General features: G+C 41.4%; 1 protein-coding gene across 1 annotated transcript in view; it reads left to right on the top strand.

Annotated features, from left to right (window-relative positions):
• Positions 1 to 15716, top strand: part of LOC307245067 (E3 ubiquitin-protein ligase HECW1-like) — a gene marked incomplete at both ends in the record, with an annotated part of 146899 nt that overhangs the window by 113316 nt on the left and 17867 nt on the right. The window contains 6 exons of the mRNA XM_080020476.1: positions 4597 to 4693; positions 5618 to 5701; positions 6480 to 6586; positions 10277 to 10391; positions 12309 to 12422; positions 13764 to 13916. Coding sequence (XP_079876602.1) covers positions 4597 to 4693; positions 5618 to 5701; positions 6480 to 6586; positions 10277 to 10391; positions 12309 to 12422; positions 13764 to 13916 — 670 coding nt within the window. The remainder of the gene's footprint in view (positions 1 to 4596; positions 4694 to 5617; positions 5702 to 6479; positions 6587 to 10276; positions 10392 to 12308; positions 12423 to 13763; positions 13917 to 15716) is intronic.

The raw sequence follows: 15716 nt of genomic DNA, 5'->3' as shown, positions 1-15716 counted from the left end.
CTTTTGAAGATGGCGTTCATTTGTAGTTTTCTATCGGCTGCCAAAATAAAAAGATAAAGACGGATATATGCTGACTGTTAAGTTTTTCGGGCTTGTCCCTTACATGACCTCGGGAGGTGGTGTCCTCCGTGGCCCCATCCGGTGGTTTACAGAGTGTACTATTTTTCCAATTCATTTTTAAAGGATAGTTTAATATTTAATTTGGTATTAAGTTGGGTTGTTCTTGCATCGATTTTTGTATGACATATTGAGGGTTTTCATGTAGGGTGACTAGATTTAATCATAAAAGGTTACTAATTAAACCACAACAATGACTTTGACTACCATCTTTACATAACGTCTGAGACAACAACATGCTTGGCTGTGGTGAGGAGGGCCACCTGATAAGAGCCTGTCCAGGAAAAGCCTCTGTCTGGGGAGAAGAGCAGAGCACCAGCAGGGACGAATGCAGGGGAGGCCCAGGGTCAGACCCAGGTTGAGTTGGTTCAGGAGAACAGGACAGAGAAACAGGGCGCAGTGAGGAAACAGCAGGTCAAAAGGAAGCTGTGACATCAGCAGCCTTGGATGAAGCTGGTGAAGCATCGCTGGCTTCACACAAAACTGCTGATGTAGGTACTGAGATGGCTCTGGGTGGCAGTGCTGCATGAGCACAAGGAGAGGCTGGTGGAGAGGTAGAAAGTGCAGGTGGAAGGAGGGAGAAATGGAGAATGGTGTTCTTGCAGCTAACCTGGACAGAGCAGTGCTCACAGGAGGCAGTGAGGATGAGGAGATTATGGAGGAGGAGTCCCTACTTACCATCCCTCGTCTAAAGAGAAAAAACAAGAGTAACATCGGCTCAGAGGTGAAAAAGTGACCAGACGGTCAAAAGGAAAACAAATAAAAATAAGGATGGAGTCTGACTCCAGTAGGAAGGAGGAACCTCCTGAGAACGAGAGTCAGACCCCAGATGACAAGGTCCCATACAACCGGAAGACAAGAAGCGCATATACTGTATATTGTTGCCTCAGTCAAAACCCAGATGAGGAGCAAAGAAAAAGGTGGTTTTATGGATCAGGAGATTTACAAATTAAGGAAGCTTGTACAAAAGGTGAAATTAGGACCCAGCAATGGAGACTACACAGCATAAAGCCTCAGTTCTTCTTCTGTCTCTCACTGTCTTCTGTCTCTCTGAGTGTTTTAGTGTTTTTTATCAATGTGTATGCTCCCACGAAAGGACTTGACAGAGTGCTGCTTTTAAATAAGTTCAGGATCCTTTTAAACAATTGTAATCAAGAGGAGTTTTTGTTTTTAGGAGGAGATTTTAACTGTACAGAAAATAACTCCCATGGAGAAATCACATGGAACCTCACGCTGCACCCAAATGAGCCATGGTAGAGCTGAGGGAGGTGCATGGGCTGGTAGATGTCTGGAGGAGAATGCACATTGACAAGAGACAATACATATGGGCACACACAAGACAGGTTTTGTTGTTTTTTAAAACATAATTTTAGCACATTTAAAATGTGTATAATGATGCCAGTTGCTTTTACTGACCATTCCTTAGTCTTGTGTGATGTTTCAATCTTAAAAGCAAGACCCAAAAGTGCGTACTGGCATTTTAATACCACCCTACTGAGTGATAATAATTTTCTGAATGTTTTTAGATTTTTATGGAGTGGTTTTAGAACGAGGAAGCAGGACTTGGCCTTTCTCAGACAATGGTGGGACTGTGGAAAAAGTAGAGATTAAGCAACTCTGTCAGCGGTACACTCTCAATGCCACACAAGATGTCACCAGGTCTATTATGGATCTAGAGACCGAGATAGTGGAACTGCAGGGTTTATTAGCATCCACAGGAGATCAAGGACATATTAAGGTCCTCAAGTTTAAAAAATATCAGCTAGCGGACGTACTTGGCACTAAAGTGCAGGGTCGCTGGGAAGGTCACGTTTTCTGGGACAGGGCAGACTTATCCACACTTCGCACTCTGCCAGTGGACAGGAGCTTAGGAATACAAAAGAGATACGTGGCAGGGCTGTGCAGTTCTATACTGAGCTGTATAGCAGTGACTATGTGGAGGACCATGATTTGTTTAACTTATTCTGCGGCAACCTGCCCCATGCCTCTGAGGAGACCAACATGGAGGTGGAGGGGCCACTAGCTCCAGAGGAGCTGTACATCGCGCTTGGTATCTCTGCTCTGCACGGACTACAAGCCCCTGTCCAAGGTTCTGACAAACAGACTGAGTAAGGTAATGGCCAAGGTCATTCATCAGGACCAGACATATTGCGTGCCTGGTAGGTCCATCCTAGACAATATTTCACTGATTCGGGACATTTTGGACGTCACTAGTTCATTGGGTTTAGCTACTGGTCTCATTTCCTTGGACCAGCAAAAGGCGTTTGATAGGGTTGAGCATCAATAGTTGTGGAAAACTTTGGAATAGTTTGGTCTCAGCCCAGGTCTCACTGCGAAGATCAAGGTTTTGTATCAGGGCATTTAGAGTGTACTGAAGATCAATGGGGGTCTGAGTCGACCTTTTAATGTGCATAGGCGGATCCGACAGGGTTGCTCATTATCTAATATTTTTTACTCACTCTCCATTGAACCCCTGTTACAAAAGATCCGAAATGTTTTAGAAGGGCTGCTTTTACCAGATTTTAGCATGAAATATATTTTATCGGCCTATGCTGACGATATCATTGTCCTAACAAACAAAGAGGAAATTGTAAAACTGGTAAAAATAGTAAAAGATTTTGGAACCATTTCAGCAGCAAAGGTTAACTGGGAGAAAAGTAATGCATTAGCTGTTGGGAGCTGGCCCACTGGACTTCCTAAACTACCAGGAGGTCTCAGTTGGAGTAGGACTGGTTGTAAATATTTAGGAGTTTACCTTGGAAAACAACAGACAATGAACAGAAACTGGGAAGGAGTGACAGAAAAATTAGAGGGGAGGTTGGCCAAGAGGAATTGGCTACTACCCCAGATGTCTTTATAGAGAAAGGGTTTAAATCATCAACAACCTGGTTGGCTAGCCTGTCTGGAGCCGCTTGCAGGTCTGATTAGAAAAATCGAAATCTAAAAATCTAAAAATCGAATCTAATTTTTTGGGGGACAAACTCCACTGGGTACCTCAGTGTCTTGTTTTTACCCAAAAAGGAAGGAGGACAGGAGCTGATCCACAGTAGGATTGCAACCTTTCAGCTGCAATTCATTCAGCACTACCTCACCGGCACTAGTGGTAGTGTGGAGACAGCTAACAAGCATCATTTTAAGAAGGATAGGAGGGCTTGGGCTGGATAAATCTGACCTAAAATGTCCTTTAATATGGCCATTTTACCTCCTTTTTATCAGTCTTTTGAAAACATGGTCACTTTTTAAATGGAAAAGGTTGGAACCTGCTTCTTCCCTGCACTGGTTATTGGAGGACCCTCTGATCCACAGAGCCAGGTTTGACGTGGAGGTCAACCACACACCAGGACTTTCCTAGAGACTGCTTTCAACCGGGAATATCACCCTACGCCACATAACGGATGCAGCAGGACCAGGACTCCACAACACCCAGGCAGCAGCTCAGCTGCTAAACCTCCGATCCGCGCGGCACGCAAGGGACATTCTAAACAGGTGGATTAAAAGACTTTCAGAGGAGGAGCTGGCAATGCTGAGGCAATACTGCAACGGAACAGAACTTCCCAACAAAAATGTTCCTTTTCCAGAACTTGGTTTTAGTCCTGTTTTAGAAGGCTTTAGAGAGACAACAGCCGGATTTAAAGCAACAAAAGAAATAGACTTGTACATTGTGAAAGGCAAAATACTGTACAAGCACTGTCATAGTCATAAACAAAAACAGCTTAACCAGAAGGCGGGACAGAGGAGAGAGTACCTGGGCACAGAAAACAGCGTAATGCCATGTGGAGAGTCTTGTACAAAGCTCCCTTAAACAAGAGAGCAGATGGTCTCCAGTGGAGGATATTACGCTGCTCTCTTGGAGTAATTTCTTTTTTTTCTTGGAGTAAACTATTTTTTACTGTTACATTAAATGTCAGACACAAATGTTTATTCGTCGTGCTAAAATAACTGTTTGTTGCTTTTAGTGGGAAATGGTTCAATGTTATTTATTTTTGGTGCAGGTTATAAAAAAAAATAACTGCTACAAAATGGAAACTGTTGAATTTCTTGCAGTGGATAGCAAAGCTGTCAATCTATGAGTAGAAAGATGATGGTCGAGAGCAGATCGTACCCGGGAGCAGCCTTCCTCTTTATAACTCTAGTGAGGGCCCGGGTATAGGTTCCACAAACTGATGAACAGCCAGGATGAGTTCACACAACAGTGGTGCTACTCTACTCTACTCTACTCTCTATGTCTTCTGTTTTGTAGTGAAGGGAAATATTTTCTTTAGCCCCATTTTTAGATAATCATGTGCTTTGTGTTTATTTTCTTTTGTTGTTGTTTTCTATTTATTTTATTTATATCTTGCATACTTCATTTACTTTTTTGTTTATTTGCTGTGTTGGATGTTTAATTGTCTTTGATGAATGCATATGGCTGGAGATATCCTTTGAAAATATGTAAATGTTTTTTTGTTTAATCAAATCTCTCTTTCTCTCTCTTCACAGCTTACAATGACAAGATTGTGGCATTTCTGCGGGAGCCAAATATCTTTGACATGTTACAGGAGCGACAGCCAAGCCTTGCCAGAAGCCATGCACTGAGGTAGCTGTTCTCTCTCTCTCACACATACACACGGATGGATCCCTGAATGGACCTACCAGGCCCAGTGGCCGAAAGTTCAAGGGGGCCCAGACCACTTACGGACAGAGATGGACAAGCAAGGCACACAACTGCTGCCTGAAGAGTATGCTGCTGCCATGGGCTCATTTTGTTGAGAGCAGTGGATGTTAGTCCAAAGGGGCTGATTTCCTTTCCTTTCCTATATGTGGTTGGTGATGACACATGGGTTGTCACTACAATAAGGCCTGATGTCTCAGGCTTGTCTGTCAGCTCAAGGGCACCCTAGCTCATGGCTGGCTCTTGGGCCGATGGCCTCCAAATACTGGCGGCCTAATCTGCTTGTGCTGTATGAGGAAATCTGATCTGAGCCTCCACCCTTGCATTGATGAGGCAAAGTCAGGTTAAAATTCATGGTGTGATGTGAAACCTCACCAAAACTTCATCTCCAAAGGAAGTTTTGCCTGGGACCTCCTGTAGTCTAGGGCCAGACCAGTTACAGAGCTTGCATACACTGCCAGGTACTATAGTTGGTGACCACAAAGCTGTCCTTTGTGCTCTGTACATTGGTCAGAATGGCCTTTCCCCTACAGCAATACTCTCAGCCATTATCTACTTTTATTCAAAATAGGTAAATACACTAACTTTCATTCCTACTGAAGACTTAGAAAAAAAGCTTTACTGATTGCTTTAAAGTTTTCATCATTATTGAAATTAGTCAACAAATACGTGTATATAAAATTTATATACACATATTTGTTGGGACTAGGCGGGAGTACACTTTGTGGGAGTACACTTTGGGCCTGGCCTACTGCACTCCGGAGGCCAGGCCCAAAGCACTGAAAGCTGCTAATTATCTTCATCTGAACTCATTGAAGTTTGTCACTGTCATTTTGTGGACAGAATCAGGGAGAAGATCCACTACATCCGGATGGAGGGATCTCAGGGGCTGGAGAAGCTCTCGTGCGACGCAGACCTTGTGATCTTGTTGAGGTGTGCAAGTAACTAACACGTGACATTTTATTTATTTACCAAGCACACCCCCATTTTCCCCTCTGATACTATCGCTGCAGTGATGAGTATGTGGAACAATAGACATATTTCTGATTCTACTGAGAGCTGCCCCAATGCCTGAACGTAAGCTTTGTCCTGGTTCCCAGAGGACTAAATGATTTGCCCTATTGAACTGCCTTGAAGCTCACAGAAGAGATTTTTGGCAATTATAGCTTGAATTATAATTGTAACAGAATTTAGGGTTGGGTGGCACAGTCCATGAAATTGAGGTGTGTCAAGTTTTACGTGAAATATTGCGTTAATAGGGCACTGATTCCAAATAAGCATTCTTCAAAGAGTGTGTTCATTTACCTTTCAGCACAAAGTATTTATTTTCCTCCACAATAAATATTGTCATATTTTTATATTGCAAAGATTTTGCAAAAAGTTTGACATTTTGCGCTTTCCATAGTACTGGCAATTTGTAGTTTTAAATACACCAGTGGAACTTTACAAATAACGTCTCTTTTACGATTAACTTTTCTAATTACTTTATTATAAAAATAACGCATTTTAGTTAAATTGTATTATTTATCTTTACATTTATATCTAAAAATTATTTTTAATACTTTTTAAAAAAAATTTCCTGATGTGATTTTACTGTTTATATATATAAAAAAATATATATCGTAATTGTTTACATATTTTCCCGATTTTACTGATTTACTGTTTTTTATGTATTTTTGTTTTTCTCTTTTTTTCTCATTTCTTCCTACAGTTTATTCGAGGACGAAATAATGTCCCACGTCCCGTCTCATGCCTATCATCCCGGCTTAAGCTTTTCCCCTCACTGTTCTCCCACCTCCTCACCACAGAGCTCTCCTGGTAAGGTCCTTTGGCTGACCAATCAAGCTGTCTCATAAGTGTGACTGTCTGCTTATGACCTTTCAGCGATTTAGCTTCTGTTGGTTGAATGTCTGGAGAATATTTAGCTACATTTTTATTTTAAAGAAGACCTATTTTGCAACTTTTTACACAAGTTAATATAGGTCTCTGGGATCTCCAAAACTATTTTTGAAGATATTTACTCAGAATATCACTCAGATTATGCATCCTAGCCATTCTAACAGGCCTTTAACCCATCGTGTTCCTGACCCTCTGTTTAAGTGGGAGGAGCTACACCTCCCGAGGCCCTGAGTTCTGTGAGCCACTGGTGTTTGACCACAAGTTCCAGGTTCTGTGAGCCAATTGAGTTTAAGCTTTACTTCCATCAAGTGCAATGATTTTCTGGGTCTTGTTTCCACAAGGACAATAGGAGAGCTGAGAGGATCGTAATTGGAATTGGGTTTAAGCTTTACTCCAGGTTCTGTTGTATTTAGTCTGTAAACTTTCAATGATTTCACCTCCTCAGTCCACCATGTCTGTTTCTGAACAAATGAGACAAGAAATAAGCAATCCAGTTGCTGAATCTTCACTCATATTAGATCTACAAGGCCTAATTTAGAGGTTTGTTTCGACTGTTTCACCATGGTTAAAGCTGGAACCAGAGCAGTGCGAATCTTGGAGCACTGTGGGATACAGCAGGTCGAAGTAGGGATATGCGGAGCGGAGTGCACACACAGAAAATACTTACATTTCCCTCGTCTGCAGTTTTGTCACGTTGGTATTAATTCCTCTTTCTTTTAAAATATTTAAAAGAGTTTAAAAGAGCAAACCAACAACAGAGCAGTTCCCATGCTTGGCTCCTAGCTTCGATGCTAGCGGGCCAGGTTGGGCTTCAGCCATGGGTGGAGTTACTCATGGAGGGTGGTTCTAATTAGAATGAAGCCCTTGATGACGTCAATCAGGGCAGCAAAGCTGAACAGCTCCTTTTAAGAAAACTGACGGGTTTGTCTTATTTCGTAGTTTGTGTATTAGTAGGCCCATTAGAGGCAAATGTATGTGCACAAGCACTGAAAAAGAGAGCGTTGCATAATAGGTCCTCTTTTACCATAACTGCACAAACGTTTTTGACACGTGAGATTCAACTCCCGACCCCATGCCGCCAGATAGTTTGCTCTTGTACTTACTCTCCGATATGTGTCAAACCCAGTCACAGTTACATGCACCCAGTTTTGAGTAAACAAAGTTAATTAATTAAACGTGTGGTGTATAGAATTTCTGGAATAGACTTCACAGAAATGGAATATAATATTTCTAAGTATGTTTAATTAGTGATTAGTTATCCCATGAAAATAAGAATTGTTGCGTTACCATAGAATGAGCCTTTTTTATCTACATGAGTGCAGGTACGCTTCACGGATGTGGCCATGTTGCACCGCCATGTTTCTTCTACAGTAGCCCAGAATGGACAAACAAAACACTGGCTCTAGAGAGGGACTTTCACGCTTTCCACTGAGACCGCCATGTTGCACCGTCATGATGAGGGGTATTCAGTTGGTTGCAGCCTGCACCTTTAACCTAATACTGCACCTTTAACTGCTGAAAATTATTTATAGGCTTAAATCTCCTAAGGGGTCTGTTTCACTTAGCTAGGGGGTCTGACAAAAGTTTATGGGAAAGAAAAACAACTTTATTTTTTGTATCCTTTGAAGGGGTACATCTTTTAATTTTTAGAGATATAATATATTAATACAATATATACGGATATAATTATTTCCTCTTAGACAAACAAATCCTGCCATATACATCTCCTCGCCACAGTACTCGTGCCTGTCTCTATAGTTCATTTCTCTTGATTTGTGTTTGATATTTTGTGTTGCTACAATTGATGTTCATGTAATTTAATCCATTGATTTTATTTTGAAATGGTGCAATGTGAATATTTCTAAAACATTTCCCTTGAATGTTTTTCCCACAAGTGGTAGTGTGAGAACGAGGCCTAATATCAACAGGAAATTTGCGACATACATGACAGAGATTCTCGGTTTATTTTCTCCCATATAAGGGGTCCTTGGTGGGGAAGAAGGTTTGAGAACCCCTGCTTTACGATAATTGTTATTTTCTGTACTCGTTATTGGCAAGTACTAAAGAGTTTTCCATACACACACATACAGTATGTGCAGAGTCCTTTTTGACCGGGTTCTTTTCACAAAGAACCTATCATACTGTGTACCCAATGAACCCCAGGGTGTGTGTGTGTGTGTGTGTGTGTGTGTGTGTGTGTGTGTGTGTGTGTGTGTGTGTGTGTGTGTGTGTGTGTGTGTGTGTGTGTGTGTGTGTGTGTGGGGATGAGGCCCCACTGCACTGGCACATTTTAGTGTTTTGCAGATATTTTTCAGGAATCTGAGCACACAGTCTGGTCACTGTAGCGTTGAAGTGATGCAACCGGTATAGTTCGTTAATGGTCTAGCGTTAGCTTTTTAGGAAGTATCATGAACTTATATTTGCCACGGAGATTATTTTCTGCAATAATCCAAAATCCAATTGACTTTTTGTCAAGGGAACCAGGGCAATGCTAACTTCAGGGTTGGCCTTCAGAAATGTCATCCCTGCACCAAACTACTGGAGCAGCCGGTTGGGGAGTGACGACCACAGCCAGAACCCGAAGCCAGCAGTGATGCTCGCCCACCTGCACCTGCTATGACCGATGGAGACACACCCGTTGCCATATTTACGACAGATGTTTTCTTATGTCAGAGTGAAAGATGCGTTTTTCCAATTAAAGTGCCTCTTATGCTTACTGAAAAATACAGAAATATTGGCAACCAGAATAAAATCAGAGCAAAAAAAACTAAGCTCATAGCAAAACACAGAATTTACATTTAACAACATGTCATTCATTTTGATACTTAAGTACCTTTAATATCAGCTAGCTTTAAGATTTTTACTCAAGTAGTATTCTAATTAGTGACTTACACTTTTACCGGAGTAGTTTTTTTGTAAGATATCCCTACTTTTACTCAGGTGTGGTTTTTGAGTACATTTTCCACCACAGTAGACATTATATTCAGCAAAAAGAAATCGACACTTTCGAAAAACAACTCAACTTAAAAAACTTAAAAAAAAGACGACACTGAGAATACATCAGCCAAAATCGACACTTAGAAATAATTTCACACTTACAAAAAAAACGACACTTGAAAAAAATCGGACTATTTGAGAAAGGAAATCAAGTCAATTCCAACATAAATAAAATAATGCATTAATCTTTTCATAATATTAATACCTTATCTATTTTCTATTATTTCATTTAGATTTGCATCAGTTGTGCTGTGCTTTTGAATCTAAGGGCATCTTTCCAATTGTATCCATCACTCCTCTTGTCACCATCTTCAAATGTTTCTTATTTGAGAAACGCACTATGAAATAACAAAACACTAAGCTACACTATGACCAAAAATTAACATTTTTCTGTGAATGCATTTGAACACAAGACTTCTGTACCAGGTAAATATTTAACCTGTCGATGCAGTACATGAATGTGACTGAGCAGAATAAGAATGGCATACAGTAAACCACAACATCTTCTCCTGTAAATATGTGCTTTACCAACTAACTTCATTTTTTACGATGTAAAGTTCACTTTGATACTATCTGCTGAAAGAGCATTGGTGTGCATTTGTGTGTGCCTAGGTTTGCAGAGGGCCAGGGCTCCAGCTCCATACCGCAGGGATTTTGAGGCCAAACTACGAAACCTATGCCAGAAACTAGAAGCCAAGGGCTATGGACAGGGACCTGGCAGGATTAAGTAAGTTAGTTTAGCACAGGACAGCATGAGAACAATCCAGAAAATAATACTTTTTTGGATTTGGACACTGACAAACAAACAGTATGTTTGTGTTATGTTTTGAAAGGATGTGTTATCTTGACCTGAGTTAGTTTCTGCTTTCAGCCAAATACTCACCAGACCACACATTTAAGTTAACGTTCACTAACTAGCATAAAATGATTTTCATACCAATGGTTTGTTCATTGTTATAGTTATGATATAACAGTAATGATATTACTACTAATATTAGGGATGCACCAATTGTGAAATTCTGGGCTGATAGCGATGTTTAAAATAACTATTTTACTGGTTTTCCGAGTTCCCCTGAAAACAACATCACTTATAGTTTTCCAAGTTCCCATGAACGCAGGATCACTTCCTGCTTGGAGCGCTGCACGGAGCTGTGGCTATCTTCTTAAATTGATTGCGGGTGGAGTTGTTTTCTTGGACGGATAATAAAAAAAACTTTATTATAAAAATAAATAATCCTAAAATTGGTCACCAAAATATACTTTGGAGGCCATTAAAATACCTGGGGGGCTTGCCCAAGTAAAGTCTATGTGTGGGAAATACTTGAAAAACATCGACCATTGCCATCTTGTTTGCCGATGGTAGTCAACAAGGCGAATATTGACAGATACGATATACGGCTGATAAATTGGTGCATCCCTAAATACTACTACTACTACAAAAACTACAGCACTAATAAGAATAATGATGATAATTATTATTATTTTATTATTAGTAGTATTGTTATTTGTATTATTGTGGCAATTATGAATTCTGTTTGCCTATTATCATCTGGTAAAGTATGCATCATTATTTACATCATTATTTTTAAATATCATGAAAAATTTATTATGAATTAGATAACAATATAGTATAAATATAATGTATATTTTTTTAATATATATTCATGATTGCTCAGTGTGCTCTGTAAATGATCAACACCACTTTGGAAATAAGACAGAAGAAAGAAGCATGTTCACTGAGGAGGTAAACTGAAATGTCGCAATTTAAAATTTATTTTGGTTGGGCAATAATAGACATATATACAAAGACATTGCATCGACTGCTTCAGGTCGTTGCTGCGATATGTCAACGTCGCCCCCTTTGGTGTATTGGATTGACTGGGCACGACTGACTGGTCTTTAAACAAATTCAAGTAAACGGGGAGCTGCATTTTTTCTGAATGAAATGCACTCTCTAACGTTCATATTTCTCAACCAATTCCACTGAGTTGTTTTTATATTCAAGGGTTTATGATCTACGTGGACTAGATCGCTCAACAGTCCGCCATTTCTGATAGTGTTTACGCGCTGATTGATGCGCTTCTGATGAAGCACTGCCGTAAATCGATAATTTTCCCCGGAGTTCATACCCAGTGGCATTCTGGATTGTATACTCTGGCAGTTTCGCCTACTACACGCCACCCAAGAGCCATTTTCAGAGACCCCTGGCACAGAGACACAGATGAAGGGGTTGTAGACACACCAGTTTTTTGTAGAGTGAGGGCTAGTTGGAATTAGCCCAGGAGCAGATAGAGATGTTATGACAACGGCTCCTCTCCTGACTGTGGGAATGGGGGTTTAACCTGCAGCCGTATGCAGCCACTCTGATCCTGGGTCCCCAATTATCTAGATCCAGGTCAGGTATGGCTGCTCAAACCACACCATCCCCACACCACATATACTGATATCAAGGCTTATAGGGAACCAATCTAAATGCCGATGGTCTCATTATTCGATAGCCATTACACTGCATCCAATAAACATTAACTTCATAATAATAATATAATAATAAATAATAAAAGCAGAAAAGTTGTCTATTACTCCTCTAAGATTCACGGATATACTTTATTGTCCTGGCAGAGTGTTCACCCCTGTTGTGTTGCAGACTGCTGGTCAGGAGGGAGCAACTGTTGGAAGGGACCTTCAACCAGGTGATGGCCTCCTCCCGCAAGGAGCTGCAAAGGAACAAGCTCTATGTCACCTTCCTGGGGGAGGAAGGGTGCGTCTTCAACACACACACACACACATTTGTCACTCACAACAATAAATCACTTGACAAAAATGTCCCTTTACTAGATGCTCAGAAGGTGCCAGATGATTGGCAATCAGGCCCCGAATTTCAGAAATGCCCTGCAACCATTCCACAATCATGTTAACCTTGAATTGATTAGCCTTTATTAGTAGAAAGAAATGTCAACAGAGCCTTAAGAAACCTTTGCTAAGTCAGGCAAGGCTGGTCACTGAGATCTACAGCTATTTGCTACAGTATCGCTAGGTGGTTGCTAGGGTGTTGCTATTGTTGGAGAATTCCCACTGCCTGGTCGGTGAGGTGAACCTGTTTTGCTACAGAAACACAATATACATTTTTTTTATTCTGCAGAATAAAGAGAAAGATTCAGACGCACTTCAAAACGGTGATGCTGATCATTCTAGTTTTACATTTTGAAGAAGCTAGCTTTATATGCAGAGAAAAGGTTGGGCCTTTCCTGAGATTCGCTGTTGCCTTCAGTAACACCTGAGAACTTTTTTAACAAAGAAGCACATCAAACACTATCATAACAAGAAAGCATACATTGAGTGTTGCCACAAAAGGTCCTTTTACGAGCTAGAAAAACACAGATATCAACTTAAACAGTTGTGCCATTTGTGGGCAGGAATGTAAGATCTCCTTATAAATAAACGAGAGTAGTCGCCAAACAAAACAGACCCCATAGCATTTGGACAACACTTGGTTGTAAAGCAATATCTTTCATGAGCATTGATCATCTGCTTTTTCTCTCACACTATGTGATTGCATTAGGTTCATGCAGAGAGACACCACCCGTGGATCTCCCACTGGAAGGACACTTCCCAACTTCTTAGCAAGCACCTATACCTTAGCAACCACCAGTCAAAATTTCTCCATTAATTTGATAAATGTTTCTTAAGGCTCTGTTGACATTTTTTCCCCATTAAAATAATGTAAACCCTAGCGACCACCTTATACATCTCATCAATCAGCTTGTATACCTTTGCAACCACCTAGTGATAATCTGTGGAGGGAAAACTAAACATAACAAATTTTGTGCATCTCTAAAGCCTGAATAAAAAACCTTGAATAATTTTATTAAATTTTCACCAAATTGTATAATTGAGTTCAGGTAAATAGACTTGGAGAGTTAAATTTCTAAGTGAACAGTTTCAGCATTTTGATCTATGATCTACCTATTGTAATTTTCAAAGGCCATGTAGCCTGCAATAATTGAAAAGTGAAAAGTATAGAAATGCTTGAAGAACAGTATCTTTTTGTTATGCGGCTGTTGTTGACGTATTTGTGTCTTCTCTTGCTTTGTCCTTCCAGATTAGACTACAGTGGTCCATCCAGAGAATTCTTCTTCCTCTTGTCCCAAGAGCTCTTCAACCCCTACTATGGTCTGTTTGAGTACTCTGCTAATGACATCTACACAGTTCAGATCAACCCCATGTCTGCGTTCGTGGAGAACCATCTGGAATGGTGAGTAGCTACTGTGATCATGAGACGTGCGGAAACAGATTCCCATTTTAAGGATTTGCTTTAGAACTATAATAATATTTTTTAATAATTTGTCATTCAAAGTAGTTACAATAAATAAATAAATACATAAACAAACAAATTATAAAACTAATAATGATAATGAAAACTTTGAAGTTACAAAGTGCTTCACAAAATAGACAGTTTTACTTCATTTCGATCTTGAGTTCTTACTATGCGTTAAGCTGTCTCCAGACAGCTCCACTGAATGAAGCTGAAAGCCCCTTTAAACCAATTAAGTCTCAACTTGGCCTTAACAGGTTGTGATTGGACCACCTAGGCACCCATCATAAGTCACGGACTGTCATATTTCCTTTTTGCTTATTCAGCTCTCCACTGTTGGAAACAATCCCTCGATCAGGGAAGGGAAAAGAAAGGAAAAATTTATGTCAGCTGCGGACTTGAAGACATGTGCGGGCTGCGGCGCCCACATGACCCACAGGGAGTCACCCGCTGTGCGTCCTCTGTCTCTGCCATGCACACGCTGAAGTAGCGCTGCCTGACCCGTTCTTTCTGTCGATTGTCTTGGGAGAAGGCGAAGAGGAAGAATTGGCTCTCCCGTGTTCGGGCCTTGTTTCGAGACCACGCTCCCACTCCCCTCTCTCCCCCCTCATCATCCGTGCCTGGTGGATCTGGAGGAGTTTGCCGCGCACCAGGAGTTGCAGGACTTCCACGCAGCCCAGTGGGTCTCCGAAGTGGAGGAAGAGAGGAAAGGAGAAGAGCCAAGTGAGAAGGCACAAGGTGCGACCCACAAACCGGCCCAGTGCCGTTTGAAACGAAATACAAGGCAGCAGGGCAGACTGTGGCCCTGCTTAATAATTTCTGCCTACTGCAGGCCTACCAGGCCAGGCTCCTGCAGGAGCTGGAGGGGACGGCCACCCCCGAAACCTATGTGGAACTGTGCGAGGCCACCGACTTCTGCTTTTCGATGGCAAAGGGTGCATCGCCAGACGCATGGCATGTGATGGGATTTTCGGTGGTGACGCAGTGCCACTTGTAGCTGAACCAGTCTTTGCAGGCCCAGAGCAGACTGGCTCAGGCCCAGGAAACTTCCCAGCTTCCTCCCTCTGATGGGATGAGGGGCTGGAATAGGAATCCTTACCGCTATTCCCAGCAGCCACAGGCTTTGACGGTGAGGGGCAGGAAGGTGGGGAGGACTTAAGACGCTATGGAGGGCATTTGTGCTGCTGGACCGTTAGTTTCAGCTCGAAGACATTCTGCTGTACCAATTCCCTTGCCAGCGAAAGCCGTGCGGGTTAATGTACACAAAATACAGCCTTTATTTCCCCTCCCTTCCTCCAGTATGTTTTCCCGGTAAGGAGCCTATTTGCTGCGTTCTGAACTAGTTGGAGGCGAGAGAGTGACTTTTGGTTGATGCCAGAAAGGAGGGAGTTACAGCAGTCTAGTCGTGAGAAAATTAGGGCATGGATTACTTTTTCCAGGTCGCTGTGTGATAGTATTGGTTTGATTCTTGAAATGGTTCTCAGTTGAAGGAAGCAGGACTGGACAATTTTTTTAGTTTGCTGTTCAAAGTTTGGGTAAGAGTCAAACAGTACTCCCAAGTTTCTGTCAACAGACTTGTGCCAAGGCCACTCAATATGACTGGTAGAATTTGGAGTAAACAGTATGATTTCTGATTCTGAATTGTTGAGTTGAAGAAAATTCTGTGCCATCCAACGGTTGATATCATTGAGACAATCTACAACAGCAGCTAGGCTATTTGGGTCACCAGGTCTCAGTGGA

Source organism: Zeus faber, assembly GCF_960531495.2.
Source record: "Zeus faber genome assembly, chromosome: 19".
NCBI lineage: Eukaryota > Metazoa > Chordata > Actinopteri > Zeiformes > Zeidae > Zeus > Zeus faber.
This window is presented reverse-complemented; position numbering and strand designations above follow the sequence as displayed.